Source organism: Ctenopharyngodon idella, chromosome 13 (assembly GCF_019924925.1).
Source record: "Ctenopharyngodon idella isolate HZGC_01 chromosome 13, HZGC01, whole genome shotgun sequence".
NCBI lineage: Eukaryota > Metazoa > Chordata > Actinopteri > Cypriniformes > Xenocyprididae > Ctenopharyngodon > Ctenopharyngodon idella.
This window is the reverse complement of record NC_067232.1, coordinates 33,180,924-33,208,158: the sequence shown is the minus strand read 5'-3', so window position 1 is coordinate 33,208,158 and position 27,235 is coordinate 33,180,924. Positions and strand designations below refer to the sequence as shown.

The 27,235-nt window shown below is 37.2% G+C and overlaps 1 protein-coding gene across 9 annotated transcripts in view; it reads left to right on the top strand.

Annotated features, from left to right (window-relative positions):
• The window catches only part of LOC127524565 (echinoderm microtubule-associated protein-like 4), a 101,075-nt gene that overhangs the window by 38,899 nt on the left and 34,941 nt on the right, over nt 1-27,235 (top strand). For 2 of the 9 annotated variants that reach the window (XM_051916185.1, XM_051916184.1), the window contains exons 1-2: nt 2,047-2,628; nt 21,351-21,536. In XM_051916185.1, coding sequence (XP_051772145.1) covers nt 2,559-2,628; nt 21,351-21,536 — 256 coding nt within the window. In that variant the 5' untranslated portion in view covers nt 2,047-2,558. Of the gene's footprint in view, nt 1-2,044; nt 2,629-12,525; nt 12,644-15,640; nt 15,660-21,350; nt 21,537-25,864; nt 25,973-27,235 lie in introns of those variants that run through there. The other 7 variants (XM_051916190.1, XM_051916186.1, XM_051916191.1 and 4 more) reach the window with 7 other exon arrangements.

Genomic DNA, 27,235 nt, shown 5'->3' with positions numbered 1-27,235 from the left:
TCACATTAAACTATGGAATGGCTTCAGAACACAGAATATAGTGCACGCAAACTTTATGGTGCTTTTTAATGTTTTTGTGCCTTTTGTGGGGCTTAAAAATAACACAGAATAGTAGCCTACACGCACAATATATCGGATTTGGATCGGTCCCGTCCGGCCGATACCCGATCCGGCAAAAATGGCAGTATCGGAGCCGATACCCGATCTGAGTATCGGATCGGCGCATCCCTAATTAGTACAAGCCTATTGTAGCGACCCCGTCCGAATGATGGCCAAATCTTTACTGATGAGTATGAAGTTTATTGTACATCACACAAAAGATGAAGCGCCCATTTTCACTCTAGAAAATGACTGTGTGCTGAATAAAACACAGTTTAAGAAGTGTGCATTAAGGTCTTATCCAAAAACTCTTGCTATCCCTTGTATTATCAAAAACATTGATAGAATTACAAAAAAACATTTGTTACTAACAGTAAACAAATATATACAGACCTTATGCCTTTTCGGGGGTGCCTAATAAACTGTTAAACTTTATATCCGTAAATCAACTCAGATGAACTGTAATAAAGTGCATATTCTCCCTTTCATTACTGCCATGACCAGTATCACTCCGGAGACTATAAGCTGGATCACTAACAGTTTGTACTGATCCATCCTTGAGTAACAACTTTTTAGCAAAACCTGGTTTTGTATTGTCCCTTTGTATTGACCCTCATTCACAAAGCAGTCTGGTATAAAATGATTTGTGCAGACATAAATGAATTTAGTAGGTGTATGGTATTAATAGGTATATAGAGGCGTATTCCCTTCAAAAACAAAACGAATCCACTGCGTCTTCAGCGGCTCTGATGTCGGGAGTACATGAAGACTGTTATGTTCACTCTTACATTCATCAACAAAACACCTCAATCACTTACGAGACGTTGTCGCTACAGCTGTTTCCGGCCTGGAGAAAATGGTGGACAGTGTACAACTCACTCAGGTCGGGGTCTATGCTAATACAGCAGTGTCCGTCAGAATATTTTGTGTTATATTTTGTCACGCAATATGTGAGTTAGTAAATAATGACAACATTTTCATTTTTGGGTGAACTATCACTTTAAGGACAAGCGGCAGCTTGTTTACTATTAGTCTTCTGTCACTTTAAGACCTGGACGCATCCAAAACGTGCATCTGATTTTCTCCCAACTGTTTACTTTCACTTTAGACATAATCGAATGTTTATGTACACCTTTTGTGTATTTGACTGTATTAGCGTAATAAGACGTGAAAGATAACTTAGTCCAGTAATCACACGCTGTTTGACAGGCTTTTAGTGTGCACGCTTTGAGTACACATGCTCAGAAAAGCACATGTCAGAACAGCGCGTGAATGAAATGTTTAACCGGCAATTATATTATATTATATTATATATTATATTATTAATGAATTGAACTGTTTTGCATGACTTTTTTAAAATTAGTTTAATAGAATCTCTTGGTAAAGAATGGCAAAGTTAACACAGCATTGTAAAAAAGAAAGCTTAAGCCAAAAGTGTACTTTACTTTTTACAGCGTCAGCGTACAGTGCACGTGACGTGAATTTAGTCATCAGAAGAGTACTGTAGACACACCACCGTAGTTTTGTAACCACACGTGCTTGTACGCGCAGGTCGCACATGTGTGTTAATTTTTTTTTTACAGTAATTAGTTTATCCACAAGGTGGCAACTGTGCCCTGGGGGCGTAGATTCACAATTTAGTCAAAGAAAAACTGCGTAAACAGAACAGACCAGAACACATGCAAGCTACAGCGACAATGGAGGCCTACATAGATGAGAGATTGTGTGAAGAGGTTCGAAAGTACCCTCATTTGTACAACGCTAGCATTAAGGAATGCAAAGATATTTACATGGGTTGTAAAAAAACACCTTGAAGTTGCAACTGCATGATGTAAGCACTTTTTGTGTGTACACTGTACAGGTCTGGTACTGTACAAACAATGTTTTTGCTCTGGTGGCTGAATTGTCAGAGAGGTTTTGCTCAGCAAGTACTTTTTTTTTTTTTTTTTTTTTAGAGGGAACACTGGTGCACAGTCATTTGAACAAGGCTTTCAGAGCCATTGTAATTTGCTGTCGTGTGCGTGGCCGGTTCCTTGAAGCTTTGACACCTCCACGTGGTCTCCTCCCCTCTCTTGGCGCTACCCTCCCCCCGTCCCAGCGCAGAGTAAAACAACATGCACTGTGTGTGTGGCTACGTTGGAAAGGCAGAGGTTAAAGACGTGTGAGCAGGGGAGCTTTAGCCACTCCCTTAGCCAAGCAAGATTTTCTTTTTTTATCCCTTTATCTCCTCCTCCTCTAGTTTCCCTTGTTCTCTCTCACCCTCGCGCTCACTCGCTCGCCCTGGCTTTTTTGTGAGCGGGCGTATGTGTGCAGCACCGTGCGAGAAAGAAAGAATGTGTGTGTGAGACAGCAAAAGAGAGACACACGGGCAAAGACAGACTGAAAGTAGACAGACAGACGGACACGAGGAGAAGCGGACGTGCAGCGGTGAAGATTGCAGACATACACGCGAGCGGAGAATGGAAGACAGCCCAACAGGTTTAGCTCCAGTGTGTAACTCCACGACCATGCTGAACCACCACTGCACCGGTAATGCAGCACAGCGGGATTGTGGGGAGGGTTGTGTGTGTGATTGAGATGCATGCGTGTGTGTGTGTGTGTGTGTGTGTGCAAGAGTCTTCCTTTTTGTCATTTGGAGGTTCCCCTCTCCACACCACACAGAGAGGAAGTGTGTGTAACGCTCTAACCTCACTACATTGATGCATCTCAGCGGTGTGTGCGTGTTTAGTGAGAGTCTAGCAGTTCATTTGAATGCTTGTAAACGGTCAGCACACCAGGAAAGAGTGTTGTGGTTAGTTGTACATCAAATAAATCTTTATTTAATATTTATGTTGGCTTGACAAACTTGGGATAGTTTTTTTCTTCAAAAGTAATTTTCTCTATCTTTAATAACTTCTGTTTTTCTTGCAATGGATGATCAAATATTGCCCCAAAATACCATTTTCCTTTGAACGTTTAACATCCATTGAAAATATTCTGACTAGATCCTTCAAGCTTCATCCAGCAGATCTGGCACAGACCTACAGCCTGTTCTGATGTAGCGTCCAAACATCACGAAAATTCTGTAGACCTGCATTGAACATTTCTTACTAACTGCTTTTAAATCTTAAACTAAGTTTTAAAAAATTTAAAGATTTAGCACAGACTCTCTTAGGCATTTTCTTACAGTGTAGCAGATTCATGAACTTTTGTTGAGGGAATGTTGAAGATACACTGTGGACGACTGTACTCCTTTAAAGTTAATCGAGTATAAAAGTGTTTATTTTAAACATAAACTTTCCAATTTTACACACTTTTTATCTGAAATAAGCCTTCCATTGATTCCACTGAATAAATAAGCCTACTATTGATGTATGGTCTGTTAGGATAGGACAATATTTGGCCGAGATACAACTATTTGAAAATCTGGAATCTGTAGGTGCAAAAAACCAAAACATTTTGGAAAATCAACTTTAAAGTTGTCCAAATGAAGTCCTTAGCAATGCATATCCACTCATAAAAATACATTTTTGATATATTTATGGAAAGAAATTTACAAAATATCTTCATGGAACATGATCTTTACTTAATATCCTAATGATTTTTGGCATAAAAGATGAATTGATCATTTTGACCCATACAGTGTATTGTTGGCTATTGCTACAAAAATACCCGTGAGACTTGTGACTGGTTTTGTGATCCAGGGTCACATATTAAATTTATCAAAAGTGACAGTAAAGACAGTTATAATGTTGTAAATGATTTCTATTTCAAATAATTGTATCATGTTTTCCACAGAAATATGAAGCAGCACAACTGTTTTCAACATTGATAATAATCAGAAATGTTTCTTGAGCATCAAATCAGCATATTAGAATGATTTCTGAAGGATCATGTGACACTGAAGACTGGAGTAATGATGCTGAAAATTCAGCTTTGATCACAGGAATAAATTGCATTTTACAATATGTTCAAATAAAAAAGTTATTTTAAATGGTAATGTTTTTATTTTTGCTCAAAGAAAAAAGAAAGAAGTCATAAGAAGCTTCTTTCAAAAAGATTAAAAAATCTTGAATGGTAGTGTATGTCATGCCCATAAACAAAATAAAGTCTCTGTGGCAGCATATATACTTGCATAAACTACATATTTTTCAGATTTACTGTATAGGACTTTCTTCTAAATGAAACTCTTGATGAAACTAGTGAGATCCGTGAGGTATAGTTACACCTTAAACAATCTGATTCATCCACGCAGAACTTGTTCCTCTGTAAGTTTTTTTTTTTAGCCACAGATGTCAATATCTTTCTGTCTCTCAATCTGTCTACAGTCGATATAACCTTCAAACCTGAAGGCTTTTAAAACATTTTTGAACTTCACGATGAGGCTTTCTCAAGTCAGTATTCAAGGATTATCTTGACAAACTGTCTTTTACTAGTAGTTGATGTTTTGTCTAGTGTGCGTGTGTGTAGGTGCTTGTGTCTGTCTTGTGGCTTTTTATTGGGATGCCACATCTGTACAGAGTCTGTTTGTGGTGTCTCATTCATGGAGAACTGGCTTGGGGGAGTATAAGTAAATCTCTTTGTAAAAGTGTGTGTGTGTGTGTGTGTGTGTGTGTGTGTGTGTATGTGAAAGGTTAGACTCTTACTACTGAGGATGTGAAACAGAAATACTCAGGTTCAGTGGCTGAATGTGGGCTGAATACTGCCTCTGGTCAGGGTGTTTCTTCCTTTCATTGTAATAAACGCTGGTTAACGAAACAATAAAAAATGGTGAACGATTAACTAGTGTGTGTGTGTGTGTGTGTGTGTGTGTGTGTGTGTGTGTGTCTTTGCTCACACAATATTTGAATCTGCCCGCAGTGTACTGTATGTGTTCAGCTGGTGTTCGGAGTGTGTTTGCATGTCTCCTTGCAGATGGTACACAAGCTTTTCTGTTTACCACCTCCTCTGTATAATTTTCCTTCTTTGATGTTCTCTTTTTGCATCTTCTTTAATGAAAGCTGAAGTGTGTAATTTTTTAAAATGGTAAAACACTTTCTCCTATCCGGGTTTGTATGCGGAGACAACTGTAAGTAAACCATTAAAGGTTTATTTCCTCTTAGTGTAAACACTGTTTCTCTGTGACGCTTTCAAAACATTGCTCTGTTTGTTTAAGCATCCAGACCAGCTCAGCACGACAACAAAGGCTCAACCAATGGCAGAAGTTTGGGGTGGGGCTTTCTGTTTGTCTGACCAATGGGAGATGACGGAAACCTGTTTGAAAACATGATTTTTGCAATTCAGTTTGGCGCAGAAAATACACACTTCAGTTTTTAAGACAGTAAAAGAGTATTGAAAATAAAACGATGTTGCGTAACAAGTATACTAAGTTCATCCGTCTCTCTCTCTCTAATATCCCCTTCAGTTGTTGTCACATCTTTCATAAGCATACTGAAAAACATGCAGCACAATTATACCCATATTATATATTACATTATACACTAGGGCTGCATGATTAATCACATTTAACCCGAAATTGCGCTTAAACTGTTTGGCTTAGTGCGGTTATGAATTCGCAAAGGCTGCGATTTATTTTATGCGCAGCTTGTCAGTGAAGCACAGCTCTGTGGTCAGTAGTAAATGCTGCTCCATATGAAAGCACTGTGAGTTTGAGTCAATTATAATGCGCATTTGAAAAGGCGACATGCGTCAAACATCCTTCCAAACATGAGAAGCATTTATGAACCTCTTGTCCAACAAAAGACAACATTTAATAACATGTATTTACTACAAACTCACTTCATAACGAGCATCCTTCTGTGAGATGATGTGGCTTCTTACACAGAACAAGGCATAAAAGAATATTATTTCATACAGTGATAAAGGCTATGTCGATTAGCATTGCATTATACATATACTTTATAATCATGAAAATACCTGAGAAGGCTTGAAGAACTCAGATAAACCATATATTGCCTGTGTTTATTAGTCATGTTTAATCAATCAAAGCGTTTCAATCTTCTGTTTATTCAGCTACAGCGATAGTATGATGCCCATTGGGATTTCCTGGAATGTTGTGCGTTATATCGTACTTCCGCGGGGCATATTTGGAGTTTCCGCGCGAGAGCGCCCTCTGGCTTTCAGATGGAGCAGCATTTAGCCGTACTTCACTGACAAGCTGCGCATAAAAAAATTGCACAATTGCCAAATCGTGTGCGGTTTATTTTCGATTAATTGTGCAGCCCTATTACACACACATATTTACTTACGTAGCTATCTACTGTAAATGTGGGACGATCCATAGACTTCTATTGTTTTTAAGTACAGCTAGTAGGGCTGCACAATATATCGAACTTATTTAAATATCGCAAATGTAGAAATTGTTGTATGATAATGATTGTATGATGTTACATGTGTCCATGACGTATGCATATGCTCTCATAGTGAAGTATATTTTTTGTGCAAAGTGTGCATAGTCTTCACCGTATGAATTAAATATAAATGGATTATTATTAAAGATTCAAAAGTTATTCAGTCAAGAGCAGTGAGTGATTTCCTCTGTCTTTTGTTTGATTAACCTGAATGACACAGACTGCAGCAGGTTTATTAGGCTGCTGTCACTTTAAGACCCAATGCACAGATCTAATATACTGATACACATCTGATTTTCACCCAGCTGTTTATGTTCACTTAAGACATAACCGACTGTGTGCTTTGGCTGTGTATCATTCAACATGTTCATCATTGAGTTCTTTATTAACGGCTTAATAACTCTTTTTAACCTCATGCATGTCCCACTCAATATTTTCTCAATCATGCATGTTTCTTTAGCACACTAAAGTGTCAATAACTTCAGTGGTAGTACTGTCATACCATCCAGCCCTACTATAAGCACACCTTTACCCAAATGGAAAAACTGCATTTTCTCATTAAAAAAAATGTCCACAAAAGGTCAGATTTTAGCTCACTTCTGGGTATAAATTTGTCCCCAAAATATGATTAAGTAGATACACAAACACACATACAGGTGCTGTTACAACCGTCTGCTTGTGTTTGGCGCTGGAGTTGATGTACGTTAGGCGAGATTCCAGCAGAGAGAATCTCTTTCACAGATGGACAGCCGCTGTCTGCTGTGTGTGTGGGTGTGTGTTTGTGTAGGATGTGTTCGTGTGTTTAAGTTTATCTAGCGGTCAGAGGTTAGTTTGGAATTGTGCAATCGATATCTAAACCATAAGAATAGAAACTAGCTCTTCTGCTTATGTTTGCCTGGACGCCTGCACTGATATAAATGACTTTAAAAGCACAACAAAGACATCAGCCACGAGGAAATCACCATTAGATGATGTTTGCACTATTAAAGTATTACCAAAAAAAAACTACCATGGTATTACAGTAGATTTTTGGCCATGGTACCATGTATTTTTGGACATTCATATAATGAATGGCAATTCTGTAGCTTTCTTTGAAGGACTTTGGAGTACCATAGTTTTATGAATATGAAATTACCATCTGATACAATCACTATGCCCCATTATTTTTTTGTAACAGTGGTAGTTAGTGGTTGATAAATATGATTTTTAAAAGCCAATGCTGATAACGATATCAGGGTCGATGTAAAAGTGATATGTGTATTAAACAGTTTAGTGATAGCAAATAAGATGATGTTTAATTATTAAGTAACACAGATTTAATCAATGTATGGTTTTGTAGAGCGGATGTGCAGTTCTCTGTGCAATAATCCCGTTCATCCATCAGCGAGCGGGCCGCTGCGTAACCCCGCACACATAGTTGGCCCGGCTGCACAGCCTAATGTCTTTAAACAAACATGTCACCACACGTGGTAAACAATTTGAAGCCGCTGCGAGGCAGGAGGCTGGAATCTGCTGCGCAATAATTAGCACTTCATGCAGACACGCGTTTTATAATTTACATGCACAAACCTTCATTCTTGGGCACGCGCTGGCTGTGTTCAGAATGGAATTCTAGCGTACTGCATACTGCACAGTGTGAGCTGCATACCGTTTGTTATAAATACCATATTGTCCGGTTCAGATGGTTTTCAGAAAATTTTAACAGCACTATACTACATTGTTGTCACCAGTTAACATTTAAAAAATAAAAATGAAAAAAAATGAATGATAAATAGATTTTATAAAATTGATAACTTTAATAATAATAATTTTTTTTTTGTTATTTTGCTGGTCATTATATGTTAAAATGTTATTGTGGCAGTCAGAGCAAATAATGAGTTGTTCAAATGATTTAACTTCCAGTTTTGTTGCACTGGAGAGTAAAGGTCAAGTCGAGCACAATGCATTGTGGGATAAAGTATGTGTGCTCTGTTGTATACTGTGCATTTTGACAATCTTCTGGCTATTCCATGCATACAAAAAATGTACATGCTGTGCTGTGCACAGTATACATACTACCTACATACTGCAGAAATTGAAAGACTTGTGGCCAAAAGGGATGTCCGGAGGGGATATTTGTTCTTAATGACCCTACTTGTTTAATTAAACCATCATACCAATTATACATTAGATTTACTCAACTTTTTTATGTCACCAGGTTCCACATAACTGGGTTATGTTGCATTTAATTAACATTGTTTATTTCAGTAAACTTATTAGATAAGGTTAATTCAATGTCATTTACTTGAATCAGGTTAACATTCTTAATTTTATCCAAAAATTTTAAGTTCAATTATCTTAAAATTAATATTAAGCAAAAATTAAAACAAGTAATCCAGTTTAATTGATTGGTTTATTTAGTGAATGCATTCAGGAACAATTTTCACAACTTTTACAGATGTTATCTAACATGAAAAACTTTTACAAAACCTTTGCTCTGTAAAGACTCGTATTGTTAGGTGTTAGCCAGAAGATGGTTTTCTTACATTCATAGCATGCTCAAAGTAGTTGTTTTTTTATTATTAAATCAACTTTAATTGTTGTTAGCAGGTCCTCAAACCAAGCAGATGCTCTACACTTCAACAATGACTCAATGTTGAAAAAAGTTGTGCTGCTTAATATTTCTGTGGAAATTGTAATACTTTTTTTTCAGGATTCTTTGATGAAGAGAGAGTTAAAAAATCTTGAGCAAAATTTCAATAATATTTAAATAAAGGGTGATGTTGTCAATTTTCCAAGGCTGGACATCACTTCTGGCCACTACTGTATGTTAGTATGTTATTTGAACACAGCCAAAGTCTTTACTCTGAAATTACTAACGGATTATTAGTCACATGGAAATGTTATATGGTCAAGTTAAACACGTTGTATTTTGGGATACAGTATTCCTTGCGGTGTATACTGCATTTTTGGGGAAATGCAGTAGGGTCATCTGGGTATGCATAATATGCACAGTGTATAGTTTATTGTAAAAGTGGTCTTTATTCCGAAAGGACAATCATAGGGCTCCACGATTAATCGTATTTTAATCATGATAGCGATTTCTTTTGAACATCAACGCAGCTCGATCTGTCCATAATCTGAGAAGGAGAGAAGGTGGTGAAAACACATCACAACATTGCTCTGCGCCTCTTATCATTATCTAATCTCACACCCGGCCCCACCGATATGTAAGTGTGGTTTTGTGTGTGTATGTGTGTATCTTGTGTGTCAAGCCCTGGGCCATTACAGTGAATCATTAACATGAAGCTTCAGTGCTGTGTAGTTAATCATGTCTGTTACATGCCTGCTAGTCTGCTTAAGGCAGAGGAATCTCATTCATAAAGCTGCAGAGAAGCACTCTCACCGACCCTCACTGCAGTCACAAACACAAACAGCCATTCACATGAGAAAAATGCTTGGCTTAGAGAGGTATTAAGAGGTATTTCCTCCCCAAATTAATATTCTGTTAGAATTTAATCTAACCCTAATCTTGTGCCAAACTTGAATGACTTTCTTCACAGAATCACACTTTTTTATATGTACTTTTTCTATAATGCAAGACATATGGGTTTTATAATAACATGAGGGTGAGTAAATGATGACAGAATATTCATTTTTGGGTGATGTATTCCTTTATGACTTCCAGACAATTTCTGCAATCGATTTAAGGATTATGGAATCTACTTTTGAAGGTTAGATTTGAATATTAAAAAGGCTGGGTGAAATATATGATAATATATTGCAAATAAATGCTGTTCTTTTGAACTTTCTATTCATCAAAGAATCCTGAAAAAAAAAATCACGATTTCCGCAAAAATATTAAAGGGGACATATCATGAAAATCTGACTTTTTCCGTGTTTAAGTGCTATAATTGGGTCCCCGGTGCATCTACAAACCCAGAAAACGTGAAAAAGGACAACCCAATAACTTTGTTTTGGCAAGCCTTTCTCTGCAAGCATGTGAAAAAACAAGCCGATCAGAAGCAGCAGCTCATTTGCATTTAAAGGGACACACAGAAATAGGGGCAAATTTGACAAGCTATAATAAATGATCTCTGGGGTATATTGAGCTGAAACTTCACAGACACATTCTGGGGACGCCAGAGACTTACATTACATCTTGTAAAAAGGAGAATAATAGGTCCCCTTTAAGCAGCACAACTGAGTCATTTTTGAGATGCAAATGAGTTAAATCAGAGTTTTGAATTGCTTCATTCAAACAGACAGTTTGAGCTGATTCAAGTAAAACTTAAAGGCTAATTAAAAAGGACAGTAAAACTGTTGTGATATACACAGTGTTGCTTAATTTGATATTGGCAGCAAAATAATTGTGTGCATTGTGAATATACGACAGTCAAGCCCTACTGACCGGTCTTGTGGTAAGGCTCATAACAATGAGACGAAGGCAGAGCACAAGCGTCCTCCTCTTTAGAGTCTCTGTATGCAAATGTGAGCTTTCATGTCTGTTACAAATGTATGAGTGTGTAATCCCCTGCGTGTAGACATGCTGACTTATGTATAATTCATATTGCAAGCATGCAACAATGATACTCAGTCCCCGGAGGTTGTCTGGAGCTGTGTGTGTGTGTGTGTGGGTGTGGGGGTGTGGGTGTGTGTGGGTGAGTGGGTGGGTGTGTGTGTGTCCTATAACCCACATCACCACAAAAAGAGAGGTGTGATTTTTTTTGTTTTCTTCATAAATGTATTTTTTGTAATTTGTAATGTAATTTGCTTTCTCTTGTTAGGTTTCAGGTTTAGTTGTGTAGTGTGAATCTAACTGAGAGTTTGAGTGTTGAGATTTCAGCCTCAGCGGAGGTGTGTCTCTGCTTCTCTCTTAGAAAATTTAAAACGAAGGGTCAGTTTATTTCAGTACTTTCACTCTTAGCACCCATGTCTTTGAGATCACTTCCTGTATGAACTCATCTCTGCACATGACTCAGACAGCATCGCAGGGCCTTGTGCAGCTTCCCTTTTGTGGCTTTTCTGTCTTTGTCCGTCACATGTTGAGCATTTACCGTGGTATTGTCACTTTTTTGTAAGAGTATATTCAGAGTTAAGTTACTACTCAAAGTTATTTCAAAGAATACCATGGTACATTTTCAAACAAACAAACAAAAAAACATAGTGTTACCAGGATACAGTGTTAAAAAATGTAAAAGTAACATATTTGTTTTTAAAAAATTTGTGTGGTCCTAATGTTTTCTTTAGACCATCTTTGAACCATCTCTTACAAAAACATACCTGAGTCGTTCAATAATTTAGGGTACATTTCACATCAGCAAAAAAGTGAAAAAAAAAAAAAAAAAGAAAAAAAAATGCTTCTTCAATAAAACAGCTATTGGTTTCAGTTTATATATGTTATCATTGTAACGTATCTGCCAGTTGCCACACTTAATCATTAAACAGCATTGTGATACTACAAAAGACAAAGATGTTTTCCTGGGTAAGCTTGTCAACTATGTTACAGCCAAACTGTTTGTATACAATGATTAAATGCTACACATTTAGTGACTCAAATAGTCAATGTTTCTTTGGCCTGTTCTGCAGTGATTATTTTAAAAGATTATTTCTCAGCACGGTCATTAAGGACAAGAACATTTTTTAATCATAAATCTACATTTTGAAAGTCTTAAGAGATGTTATGCAAAGCCGGTCCATGTGGATGTGAACTATACCCTGAAATAATATCAAAGCAACAGTCTAGATATTTCAAAATCAGTCAAAACATGGTTGACAGTGAAAGTATCATTGTTGACGCAAGTAACATGGTTGACTGGGCACATTGTTACAGTGACACCCAAGTCATTTGCATGTGAAGATCTCTTATGTTTCCACTTGCAAATAGTTAATTTGGTAAAATTATTGAAATGTCCCTTTCATGTTCATATAACAGGGTTAAATTATGATAAAAACTAATCTATGGCAAATAATTCATTATCATCAGAGGACACAGTTACAGTAGGGTCATAACAACTGTTTTATTCAAGAGTTGGCTCTATGGCAGGGGTGTCCAAACTCAGAGTTTAGCTCCAACCCCAATTAAACACACCTGAACCAGCTAATCAGGGTCTAATTAGGCCAACTAGAAACTTACAAGCAGGTGTTTTGGAGTTGTTTGGAGCGAAACTCTGCAGGACAGTGGCCCTCCAGGACCGAGTCTGGACACCCCTGCTCTTTGGTAACTTAGTTGGCAGGTAACATAGTTGACAATTTCACAATTTTGACTCATAATTTCAATGGCAGGCCTTGTCTGGCCAACCAAATGTTATTTTCTTGATCAGGTTAACCTCAAATTTTAATATTTATTTGAATTTAAGTCATAAAAATATTGCAAACCATAAAGTACCCAACATAGTTGATAGGCGATCAATATACTTCTTGACAATAGGTCACTGGAGATAAATTATATTATAGATAAGAAAAAATAGATAATTATAGATAAAAAAAAAAAAAATTGAGGAGATTTACCCTAATGTGTTTAAATTATCCATTACAGAAGAAAATGACATCACGTGATGCTGGTCGCATCGTTTCAGGGTGAACCATTTTTTAGTTTGGTTAGTAAATAGTTGACAGAATCTTTTGTGTAAAATTAGTAAAATGAAATATTTTCATATTTGAAAGAAAATTAGAATAACTCTAAGGTGTTTAGATTGTAGAAATACATTTAATATAGATAATCTTGACTTTAACATTTTTTTTAATTCATTATTTTGAACTCAAGAGCCACTCACTTCAAAAAGTGGACACTGCAAAAATGGCACTTATACGGGACATAAAGCAAACTAAAAAACAAGGTGCACAAAATATTTGTGTGAGATCATAGCATGTATTCTCTTAATGGATAAAATATGATATTTCTAAAGAATTATCATCAATGGACATGAAATTGAATTATAGAATGACCCATCTAAAAAAAAGATTTGTTTTGTTTTGTTTTGTTTTGTTTTTTGACAGTGCTACCATGTTTTTTTTAGAGTATCATGTTATTCTTGAAAGTACCACAGTACTTTTTGTTAGATATATAGGCAAAAAACAGTAGCACTTTATTTTACAGTCCCATTTCGCACATGTACTCATTATAGTAATTACAATAACTGGGTAAAACTAGGTACTAAACCTAAATCTATCCCTAAACCTAACCCATAAAGCTACCTTATAGTACTTTTTAAAGTTTACACTCTAAACGCATATGATATCCATGTTAAAATTTATTATTACAACAAAAGAGCATGACAGTTCCATGGTTCAGGTCCAAAAAAAAACATGATACTTCTATATAGTACTTTTTGCAAGTGTTCATTTATGGCATGCGTGTGAGTGTATAATAGCCCTACTTCAGTTAAATGTTTTGTCCTCTAAACCATATAAGACTCACACATACACCTAACCAGTTTAGACACGTACTCTACTCCAGTTTACAAGTGTGCCGAGTGTTTTAATTATCTCCTAACCCTGGCAGCGTGACTTGATAATTTTTTTTTTTGCCAGCTAAGAGACGTCTCTACTGCTTCACGAGGGTCAAGTCCAAACTAGTTTTGTGTGCAACCAGTCTTTGCTTTCGTCTAATCCTTATCTCGTACTCAGGAAGCGCGCAGCTAAACACCACGACAGATTATCAAGGCTATCTGTTATAAATAAGTGTTGCAAATGGTGAACATTAACAAGATGCATCAATCAATGCTGGCAAACGTTGTGTTTGTGTGTGTCTTGAGCCTGAATGTGGCTGATTGCACCACTGAGTCTTATCTCGGCTCCAAATCTGCCTTTTAACCCTGAGGACTTCCTCCACAGACCTCCAGTCAAAATGAAGCATGCCAAAAACATGCAATCTGGCCGCGCGCCATGGGATTGTCCTGCACCGAGTCTAGGATCTCACTGGAGTTGTGTGCATGAGCGTATGTTGGTCTCTGGTCTGAGCATGGGAGGTTTGCACATATTTTCTGCGAGATAAATCCGTTTTATTTAGAGGAAATGTGTGCTGGTTCGGAGGTGTGTGTGTTTAGGTGTACGTGCTGAAGGGGTGGGGGAGAAAACTAAGGAATGTGACAAGCTATTGTGAAATATGACATGTGCGCAGGCCTTCCTTCCTCTTATAGCCGGCAAGGAATCATGGGTAGAAAGGTGGAGGAGGGTGCGTTTTTCCTCAGTTTAGGTGTACCCCATTCTGGAGAAACATCATGCTGCTGATATATTTGGTGGAGGTTACCTGGGGATACGCCACCCTCCAACCCTCCCTTTCTCCTCCTTTTTAGCGCGGTTCCCTCTGCCCTCGTTTTTTCCGTATGCACTGCCAGTATCAAACAACCTCCCAAAGCGATTTCCTCTCAAAGAAATGCATTGTATTATAAACGTTTGCCCTCTCTGTGTTTCCATGGGCTGCTGAGATAAGATGGTTTGAGAGGAAGGACCTGCAGACAGGGAGGAAACTGCGGGCAGGGAAAGCAAATGAAATATTGTCGTTTTGCAGCCATTCCAGACTTTGGATTTTATTAACTACTTCCTGCAACCTTAAGATGTTTGCTTTTAGTTTCTTGGTAAATTTTTGACTAAGATAAAACAGTTGGTTAAGTGACTTTGGTCTGTTCCTGTGGTGGGTGTGTGTGTGTGCCTTTTGTGTAACTTGTGAATATTTACTTATGTTCAGGTTCTTTAGGTCAGTGGTTCTCAGCTGGTTTTTCTTCAGTTCACTAATTCTACATTCAATTGATGACTTGACATAATATAAAAATTGCTAATCGTATCAAAGTAAATAAAAATGTTCTTAAGATGCGGTCACATTGAAATTTTGCAGGCAAAAAGCTCACACAGAAGTCATTTTCAAACCAAGCAACTTTCTGTTGGTCAATGTGGTGAATTTTGCATGACCAACTTGAACCTGTTGCGAAATCTGTGGAAAATTCCCAATCGTGTGAATTTACTGGATTTTGCAATCACAAATATAACTGGACAGCGGTAAATGTCAGTCAAACATTGCCATTTATTAATATTGACAGTTTTGTCTGCTTTGGTGTCAGTTTTTCTTTTAGGGTACAGATACATTTGCGCCAAATATTGTATTTGAGTTTGGACAGGGAGCCTTTGACGTTGACAACAAAACATAGGAATTGTTTTCTCCTTTTTCAAGCTTGATAAGCCTTATTTTTGCTATTCTAACTACACAGAAAAGGTGTAGGATTTCCTTATTCATAAATAATTACAAAAGAAATGGTAAGTAACACGTTGAATTAAACATTAAATTTTGAAGTAGAAAGACTGAAATAGTATTTTATTGTAAAACGTACTTCAGTAATCTTTATTTATCAATCCAAGATATCTTTAAATATCATTTTTTACAGTGTATGCATGATTATGCCATGGTGATGGAAATAAATATGAGATGGGAGGAAAATTATATTCCAATGCTTTTGTGTTCCCCTGGGAAACTTTACATTTGCTCACAAAATGTTTGCTTTGTCTCACAAAAGTATCGCTTTCTCCCCGAGAAGCATTGCGCTTGCTCAAAAAGCATTAAAATACAACTTTCCTCTCATCTCTTATCTTTTCTGTCCCCTTAGGGGCTTAGCTTTTTAAAATACACTGAGCAGTTTATTTGTGTTGCATGTCATATAGTGTAAACATATTTAACTAAACATCCCTCTCAAGACAATAATCACACAGTGTGTACCTGACTTAAGAGGGTTCATCCTCAATTGTAACATGAGATTAGCATTGCCAGTCTTGTGAAAGCGCAACCCAATATTAAAGGGATAGTTCACCCAAAAATGAAAGTTATCCCATGATTTACACACCCTTAAGCTATCCTAGGTGTGTATGACTATCTTCTTTCAGACGAACACAATCAGAGTTATATTTAAAAATATTCTGGCTCTTCCAAGCTTTATAATTTGAATGGCGCTCCTGATTTCCAAAAAAGTGCATCTATCCATCATAAACATAATCCACACGGCTCTAGCTTCTGGCAGACGACCGTATGCATACTGCACAAGTTGACTTGTGCCAAAAGAGTAACCGTCTGACGCAATGAATGACGGAGGATGTAGGAGTAGCGTAACCTTAGACGCCTCTCGCAGTTCAAACAAATAGGGCTGGGCAACAAACTCAAGCTTCTCTTCTCTTATATTGAAATCCTCCAACATTTTTCTTTAAAACTTCTCATTTTAGACTTGTACTTCATGACCGGTGTTTTGTTTTGCTCTATCCGTGTTCGTCAATACATCATTCCTCGCATCAGAAGTTACTCTTTCGCCATAAGTCGATTTGCGTAGGCCATCTGCGGAAGCTAGTTATTTTAGTTAATAACGTTTTAAATATGGATATTTTTCTTACAAAAACCCATCGCTTCGCTTCAGAAGGCTTTTTTAACCCCTTTGAGTCATATGGATTACTTTTATAATGGATGGATGTTCTTTTTTGGACTTCAAAATCAGGAGCGCCATTTACTATCATTATAAAGCTCGGAAGATCCAGGATATTTATTAATATAACTCCAATTGTGTTCGTCTGAAAGAAGAAAGTCATATACACCTAGGATGGCTTGAGGGCGAGTAAATCATGGCATAATTTCCATTTTTTTTGGGGTGAACTATTCCTTTAAGGCCTCGGGTTTGATCTTCCACAGAACATTTCTTCTAACTAGAAGCTGTGTGTTGGGCTACTCCGCCTCAGAAATAGTCTTCGTGGTCACTCTGCTGTTGGCTTAGCAACCTAATGTGGATCTTGAAGGAGGAATTCTGATCCCAATTTGCATCCTTCATTTGATGAATTACTGCAGCCAAGATCAATTGCAAATATACAAACACATTTTTACATCAAATTCAGCTGGATTTTCATGGGTGATATAGCAGCAGATAATTCACCCCTGATTATTCTTTGAGATATTGCCATAAATCTGGCCTTCAGATGTCGACTTTAACAAGGAAATAAAGAAAACAAACAGCACAACTAGAAAGGTAATTAATTTTTAATGGTAGTATTCATGATCCACAGGATTGATACGCAGCTCTGACAGACTAAGTATCGATCAGTAGTTTCATGCTGGCTTGGCGTCTCTGACTCACGATGGCTTGGACGGCTCCAGGAGGTTGATTGCAGTTGAGGTTGAATCGTTTCTCTCTCCATGTTTGCAGTTGCCAGATTGGACCGATTGATCTTTGTGTTAACAACTAACTGTAAAGTGGGTTAGCTCAGCTGTTGGCGGAGTATCCAGCTAATGCACTTCAGCTTTTTGTCTAATAATGGACTCTGGGTTAGAGTTCACTGAGAGTCCCTTTGTTGTAGGGATGAAATGGTTACACGTTTGATGATAAACAGCAATAAAATTCACAACGGTTATTTTAAATATCATTAAAACTGTATTTGATTGATATGTTATGTTGTAAGTCACAAAACCAAAATGGCCGTCATTGTTAATATTATTATTTTAATGTTTAAGCAAACAAAAAGTGCTAATTTTATTAGTTTTGTTGGTTGATTTTAGTGTGTGCATCAATACTTTCTGAACATTTCCAGCACATTTTAACAATACCTTGATAATATTGATAACCATGATCATTTTGGTCACTATAATCATGATATGAAACTTTCAGACTGTTTCAGCTCTGCTTTTTTTTTTTTTTGGCTTTTTTGATGTGTTTTGTTTGGGCATTTACCCACTGGCTTCCTGTTATGAGGTTGTGTGTGTGTGTGTGTGTGTGTGTGTGTGTGTGTGTGTGTGTGTGTGTGTGTGTGTGTGTGTGTGTGTGGGGGTCATTCCTGAACCTCCTCCCCCTCACTGACCTTAAGACTGGAGGCAGCGTTATCATTAAGACTATGTGGGGAATTTGACGATTTTTCAAGAGCTGGATGTGCGGTGTGGTAATAGGCTTCTCGTATTTGTGCCCATGCGTTTTGTTTGTTCGAATTGTGTGTGGGTGAGAATGTGAGTACTTCCAGTGATTTATAAGTGGTGTAAAAATGTCCTATGGTCTGGTTTCAAGTTTGGATCAGAGATGTGTTGGTGTGTGAGAGTTTGAGTTGTTATATGGTATTTTATGCCCTTTAAACGAGCAAACCGCAGCTCAGAATGCTGGGCCTCCTCGATCAGGGAACCAGTCCAGCAATCAAAGTCCCAACCACAGTAACGCCTGGCAGCCGATGCCCCCCATCCAGAACCCAACACTAATGTTCTCTAATGTGCTGCAGCTCCAGTTATACTGCTGACCTTCTGCAGCCAAGAAAAACACTTAAAGGGACAGTTCACCCCAAAATGACAATTTTTCTCAGCCTCATATCATTCAAAATGACTTCCTTTCTTCTGTAAAACATAGAAAAAGATACTGTCTCAGTGATTATTTTTTTTGTCCATAATATAAAAGTCAAAACTGTTTGGTCACCAGAATTCTTCAAAATATCTTCTTTTGTTTTCTACGGAAGAAAGACATAAAGGTTTAGAATGGCAGGAAGGTTTTAAAGATTTCATTTTAGGGTGAACTATCCCTTTAACTTTCCCCGCCAGCGTTTTTTTTTTTTTTTTTTTTTTTTTAAAGTTGCCAGCCACCACTAGCATTTTTGATCATTTTAACATTTTAAGTTTCATGGCCCTCCAAATATTTTGTTGCATGTATGAATATCAAAGCATGTAATATATCAAAAGAAAGAACAGCGCCTCTAAAAAATAAAAAAAAAAATAAAAAGTTTTATTCTAGCTTCATGGATTCTTTTTTATCAACGCTTAAATGTGAAAAGTTTCATAAAAAAGCGACATTTTGAACTAAAAGCTGATGCTTTTATCACTTTTTTCTGCTTCTTCTTTGCCTGTGTTTTGATCCGGAGATTCGCTACTCTTTTAGAAGATGCATAATAGCGCCCCCTATAGTATAACAGTGAAAGCACAGAAAACTGTAAAATTCTGTGAATGGCGGGAAAGTGTTGTCTCATAAATGATGGAAAATTCTGTCAATGGTGGGGAAAGAGTTAAAGGCTGGAATACACTCCACGACTTTTGCACAGATTTTTGCCCTGATTTGCAGACTGGATGATTTGATGCTAATTGCTGAAAGTCAGAGCCAGTCTGCAGGTTTGGGCAGTCGTTGTCGACCGATTTCACAGAAAATCACGTAATGTATAATATGTACAGACTATGACTCTGTCTAGTCAGAGGATATCAGACTTGTTTATTATTATTTTGAGCAAATTTTAGAACACATTTTCTTTTCATCTGTCATGCATCTCCTAGCATGTTTCCGCGTGATTTTATTGTGTGCGACTTGAAAGTCATCTAGTGCAAGGGTCCTCAACTCTGGCCCTCGAGATCCACTTTCCTGCAGAGTTTAGCTGCAATCTTGAACAAACTCACCTGCCTATAACTTTCTATTAATCCTGTAGATCTTGATTAGCTTGTTCAGGTGTGTTTGATTAGAGTTTGAGCAAAAGGATAGTGGATAGTGGACCTCGAGGGCCAGATTTGGGAACCAGGGTTCAAGTGTGTAATCTGCAGCTCCTGTGTGCTTGAATAGGAATGAAATCTTCAAAACTGTATTCGAAGGAGTCTTTGAAATGGGACAGCCTTCGTCACGCCGCTGTGGCGTATTTCTGGTGCAGGTAGAGTGTCTCGCTATTGTCTGTCATCTCCTCCAACGTGATTTCTTGCAGCAGTTGTAGCTACACACATGCTGTGTTCGAAATCGCCCCCGCCATCTCCTGGCGAGACGCGGGAATTCATTCAGCGCGCGACTCTCACGGTGCATTATGGGTATTCTCTAGCCGTTGAGCGTGTATCGGTTGTACACTCATTATTGCGGTGCATTGTGGGATTGAATGAGTGCACTCAACATCGTCCACTATGGTTTCGGACACCACTACAAATGGCTGTCCCCTCAAATAGTGCCCTATTTAAGGGTATAGGGGGCGATTTCGGACACAGCCACTACGTCTTGTTCTTTTTTTCTGTTTTTTTTGACTGGTGGCAACAAACATTAAGGTGCAATACTGCCACCTACTGTGTTGGAGAGTCAGCCAGTTGCTGGTGCTGGATTATTTATGATTTTATCATACAGTATGTGTGATATTAATATGATATCACAGTTTCATTTTTTTAAGTAACTAAGTTATCATCAATAATGGTATATGACAACAAAATGAAAAGACTATTTATTAAGCATAGTTCCCACTAGAAGACAGAATATTCATTCTGTCATGTTTTAAAGATCCAGTGAAATAAAAAAAAGTTTCTTTCTAGAGTTTTTTTTTTTTTTTTTTTTTTTACTTAGTTCACGCCTTTTAGCTTTGAGGCCATATATAAATGCTACTGTATTCTTCAAAGTGGACAAAATCATGGTTCATGTTTGTGAAATCCAGAATTTCAGTGTTCATAGTTTCTGACAAGCAAGAGAGCAGCAATAGCTGCAGCCAATGAAATCACAAGAGGAAAAGCCAAGGCTGAATGCATAAAAATGGCCTTTGCTTACCACTGATTCCATCTGTATCTGATAAGCTGTGCTGCCCACGTCTCCCACTGTCTCATTCATAATTTTTTTTTTTCCTTTTTCCGTTCTGTGCATAAACAGCCGTAAGCTCTTTCTCCATGTTGTTTGTTGACATTAGTGGTGTCTGGTGCTCTTCAGGATTGTGAAACTCACTTATCGATGGCAAATGTGCTTTGAAGAATGGCTACAATGGGGCTCTATGTGTCCACTGACTTCTATGGAAATTCATCTAGACTACAGAGGATTGTTTTACTACAGAGGAATCAACATTACAGTATGAGAGTTCTGTGGAGTAGTTTACACTTTCATTTACTAAAATAATCCAGATAAAAGTTATCAGACTGATTGATTGTATATGTTCACAATATTCAGCAATAACACTGGCAAAACTTCTAAATCGTGTATGATAAGAAAGGCATCTCTCTTTCTCTGACAGATGACAGTATTTCTGCAGCGAGCACATCAGACGTGCAGGACCGCCTGTCGTCTCTTGAGCTGCGGGTGCAGCAGCAGGAGGATGAGCTGACGGTGATGAAGGCCGCGCTGGCAGACGTGCTCAGACGTCTGGCTCAGTCCGAGGACTCCGCCGCCGCTGCTGCCAAAAAACAGCAAAGCAGCAAAGGTAACCTAGCACTGCGGTGTGTGTGTGTGTGTGCGTGTGTGCGTCTTTGCCTCCAGTGATCCTCACACTGTTTACATGGAGGAAGTGTAGGAGCTCAGCCAGACCAGGATCTGTTAACAGTTTCAATCCAGCCCTGACCCACGGCGCTGAACGTTTCCATTTCAATGTGTCTGTGTGTGAATGCGTGTGTGTGTGAGAGCGTGTGATCTTGTGGGCTGCTTGAGGGAAGGCATTTTAATGTTTGACCATTAAAACTGACTTCACTTTGTTCTCTTTTTAACACACAGTATAAAACACACTGACTGCCTCCTGCCCGGTTTCTCTCACTCTCACGCACACACATATGCAGCAAACTCATTCAACCTAAAGGTTTTTGATGAGACGCAATTGACGCCACAGGTCACATGACAGTGACAACATGGCGGATGTAGTACATCTAAATTTCATTCATAATACACACATTCATACTGTATAGAACATACTTTTTTTTAACGGTCGTGAAGTGTAATACATACTGTATACAGTATGTGATTTCAGATGCAGCGAACGTGTCGCATACGCTAGTGTTTACGTCAAAGCCGAAGTATACATTGGGCTTTATTGTCATTAACATCTGAATTAGCACACATCTTCACATTTTCTTTACATGATGTTTTATTAGCATTTAATAAGCGGGAGAACCAGGTTCATATATATATAGCCGACTTACCTCTGATCCACAACAGTTTTCCAGCATCTCCCCCTCATCTCACTCTCGATTATTCCTATCCCAGCCAGAGATGGGGGCAGTACTCTGGATTCGGGCCAAATTCCGAGCTCAGAGCCCTCCCTTCGGACAGCATGCCAAATACGCGTATTCTGTACTATATCTGATTATCTTAAATAATTTAAGCTGCAAACACAGACATATAATTGTGCTCAAACGTTTACATGCACACACATTTTTACCATCCCCCTTATTTAAAAAAGGGCTTGTAAATGTGTGAGCAGGACTGTACGTAACGACAGTGGACGAATGAAGAGTATGAATTATTGTACATGTGAGGACAGGAGAGATTGAAGAGCTGAAAAATCTGGCACTGTGTTATCCTCATCCATTCACTTCCCACTCGTTTCATGTTCCCTTTGGGATCTGCATTGATGTATGGCAGTATTGATGGCAGGACTGTGTGTCCCGGAGAACACTTTCACACCAGAAGTGTGTCTCAGTGACACCTCCCGCCCATCCATGACTGGACTAAAGGTGCGGTCAGTCACACTAGACCTCATGTTCCATTCACTCCCATTCAGGAATAATAATTCATGTCATGTCACAGATCGCTGGGTTGGATTTCCATTTGTATGTCAGATGATAGGCTTTGGAAAAAAATAGATTTGAATAATTATACTTTTTAGTGTACAAATGTATCCAATTAAACCAACACACTGTGAATGTGTTACTCAATGTAAGCATTAGCAAAGAGCAACTTCTTGAAAAAGAAATATTAAGAGCAGAACAAAAATAGAACAATTTATATTCATTATAATCATTTCCATGACTTTAGAAGATTTTACTCAGATTTTTTCCAGGCCTGAAATTCCTTGTTGTTTCCAGGTTTTTGATTACTAAAAATGCAGACTTGGGGTAGACAGTGTTATCTTTATTATTATTTTATTATATATTTTAATACATACTCTGGTGGTCAAAAGTTTGGAATAATTAAGATTTTTTGTTTTTTAAAGAAGTCTATTATGCTTACTTATCTGCGTTTACTTGATGAAAAATGCATAAAAACAGTACTATTGTGAAATATTGTTCCTGTGATCATTACAGTCTTCAGTGTCACATGATCCTTCAGAAATCATTCTAATATGCTGATTTGCTGCTCAAGAAACATTTCTGATTATTAGTGTTAAAACCATTTTGCTGCTTCAAAGTTTAGTGTGTGTGTGTGTGTGTGTGTGTATATATATATATATATTATATATATATATATATATATATATATATATATATATATATATATATATATATATACACACACACATACACACACATCAGCAAGGATCCATTAAATTGTTTCAAGTGACAATAAAAACATTTATAATGTTACAAAAGATTTCTATTCCAAAAACATTGATTCCATTCCACAAAAATAATAAGCAGCAAAAACTTTTCAACTTAGATATTAATAAGAACCATTATTAATAATTAAGCACCGATAATAATTGATAATTACGAGTCCTAAATCAGCATATTAGAATGATTTCTGAAGGATCATGTGACACTGAAGACTGGAGTAATGATGCTGAAAATTCAGCTTTGATCACAGGAATAAATTACATTTTACGATAGATTAATATAGAAAACTGTTATTTTAAATTTTAATAATATTTCACAATAATACTATTTTTGCTGTATTTTTCATCAAATAAATGTAGCTTTGGTGAACAGAAGAGACTTCTTTCAAAAACATTAAAAAAAATCTTAATTATACCATAACTTTGACCCTCAATGTATTTTATACATATTATTATTATTATTATTATTATTATTATTTATTCACAAAAAAAAAAAACAGAAAAAAAGTCTAGCGTGACGCATCTTATCTGTAGTGTTTGTGTAGTGTGTGTATGAAAGAGAATGTGTGTGTTCAAACATTTGATCTGCTGTGTGTAAAAGAGCTGGCCATGGGGGATTTCTGAATTTTTGCCTTTAAAAATATACAGGGCTGGGCCTAGAAACAATTTTACCAAATAAAAGGAAAGAAAGAAATAACAATTCTGAGGCGGTGAGCGATGAAAACAGGCAAAACGAAACCAAGCCTCTAAACAAAATACAAATCCAAGCCCTGCACAGCAACTGCCAGACAAAACCATAAGAAAGACGGCCAACCTCTGACTCAACACACAGTTTGGACAGCTACACTACTCATTCTTTATTATGACTGTTTTCCACATTTTACAGTAATAGTCATCAAAACTGGACCTAATTGCCAAAAACCTCAAAATAATATTATTTATTGTAAGCATGCAGACTCAATCATTACTAAAAAAGACTTCATTTGTGAGATGAACGACAGATCATGAACCATGAAAAGTATCAATATCAGATTTTTTAATTCGTAGCTTCATTGTAAACATTGTGGCCTATTTTTAAAACAAAGTATGGTGCATTCCTACTTAAAACTATTTGTTGAATTAAATTCGATCTATCTGGGCTTCAAACCGACGCTTTTTGAATTCGACACAGTTCTTTAAATCTCATTATGGTGCTTATGTTAGATCGTATTTCAACCTGATAGAATATCTGTTAAGCCATTCCAACAGTCCTGCTGTCACAATATTTTATTTTTTTAAAGAAATTAATACTTTTATTAAGCAAGCATGCATGATCAGAAGTGACAGTGAAGACATTTATAATATTACAAAAGATTTCTGTGTCAAATAAACCCTGTTCTTCTGAACTTACTGTTTATAAACGAATAAATAAAATACAATTCATCATGGTATTTGCAAAAATTGTAGTAATATTTCACAAAATTGCTGTTTTTTACTGTATTTTTGATCAAATAAATGCAGCCTTTGTGAGCAGAAGAGACTTCTTTCAAAAACATTTAAAACTTTTGAAGGATAGTGTATTAGTTATTAACATGAAGTGTTATTAATATCTGTACATTTGTAACTCATAGTCAATGCTTTACTTTCAAATGTGCGTTTCTGTATGACAAAATATGCAATACTTTAGGTACTTGCACTTATTGGTGTAATACAATAATAATAACACATTTTTTATTAATTTTTTCCCCACTATTCTCATTCTCTCCGAATTCTCTCTTTTCTTCCACTGCCCATATTTACTTCCTTTATGACTCATTATTCTCACTTTTACTCCTTAATTTCTCATTCGTTCTCACCATTGAGTTTCAAGGCTGACTCACCGCTCCTATAACATTCAATCCCATATCTATTCCCCCTCATTTCCCATAATCCCCCACGCTAGTATCTCTCCCCAAACTCTCAGTCTTTCCATTCAAGTCTTCTCCTAAACCTCAGTCTCTCCTCAGTCAGCTGCTCTCAGGACTGTATCTGTGAGAGGAAAAGAGAAGCGCTGGTTCGTTTCCCAGGCGCCGCTGAACGCTGTGCTTTGATGTGTTGTTTTTGCTGTTAATCTGATAAATATCAATGGACGTCTCTAATTACTGGGTCAGTAAGGCAGTGCGCTTTATTTTGGCTGTTTCTGAGGTGTTTTTATTGCTAATAAGACTGTCTTCTTTCATATGAAGAACACTGAATATGATTAAGAATGACTTTACCTTTACATGCTACAATTTTTGCTGTATTTTAAGAATGAGAGTGATGGAGAATGCCAGTGGTTTTGGAGACGAACAGGCTTCTGATGGAAGGCAGACATTTCCTTGGTTTCCTGTTGGAGTTGGGTCACATAAGGACTTCCTGTGAGACTGTGATGACTAGACACACACACACACACACACACACACACACACACACACACACACACACACACACACACACACACACACACACACACAGTACACAGGAAGAAGGTCATCTAACGCTTGAATGCTCAAACTCTGTCTCGTTAAACACACATGCATTATTTATTTATTTGACCTAAACAGCATGATCTGCCATGACTCGTGACCACAGTGTGAGCTTCCTATTACTGACGCACAAATCTGAGAACAAATATCAAAGTGTGAAGGATTAAGTTTCCTATTCTTTTTCCTTATTTATTTATTTATTTATTTATCTATCAGTAGAGCGTAGCACTAGCAATGGCAAGGTCATGGGTTTGATTCTTGAATGCAATGTGAGTCATTTTGGATAAAAGTGTCTGCCAAATGCATAAATATTAGTTCTGTCAATCGACTAAAAAAAATTAACAAATTAATCACACATGTTTTCTGTAATCACGATTAATCGTAACATTAATTCAACATTACAGTATAACTAAAGCTATCAATTTCAACATTTATTAGGTTTTAAAATAACTTTTAATTTAAGTGAACTTAAAACAACCTTCAAATAAACCCATTATGATCAATGTCACATTTACCTGTGGCCTTCCTGAAATATACAGAAGTTATCAAACACTTTACAGTCTTCACTGCATAAATTATAATATTAATCCTTATTAAAGCTGCAATTATCTCTGTTACCTTTGTTCATCGATGAACATTAATGACAGACATCACAGCAACTGGTTTATTAGGCTGCTGTCACTTTAAGAGCTGCTGCTGCTGCCGAACATGACGCGAATCTGACGCGCATCTCATTTTTTCACAAGTTCATTTATGATATTTAACTCATTTAAGACTGCTCTTATGATGATACTCGACAAAACAGGCATTTTGTCTCTGTGCTTAATTTTCCCACAAAATCAGCACGGAAAGTATACAAATTACCTGCAGATTCTGCGTGGGGCTGGAACTATTTTTTAATTTAAGAAAAAACCAAGAAAACAACAAGATAATTAATATCTTGTTAAATCTGATTAAATATTTATAAACATCCTGATTCAATTTTTAAAGAAACGTGCCCAAGGGAGTTCAGGATGAAGCATGAATGTGAGCGGTAGTTTTGTTATGGAGGTGGAGTCGTGGAAGGAAGGGGTTCAGGGTTTGTTCAAACACACGCGTCACACACATTCTCTCAGCGGTCTGATGAGGTCAGCCACACACTGTGTGTTTTTGTTG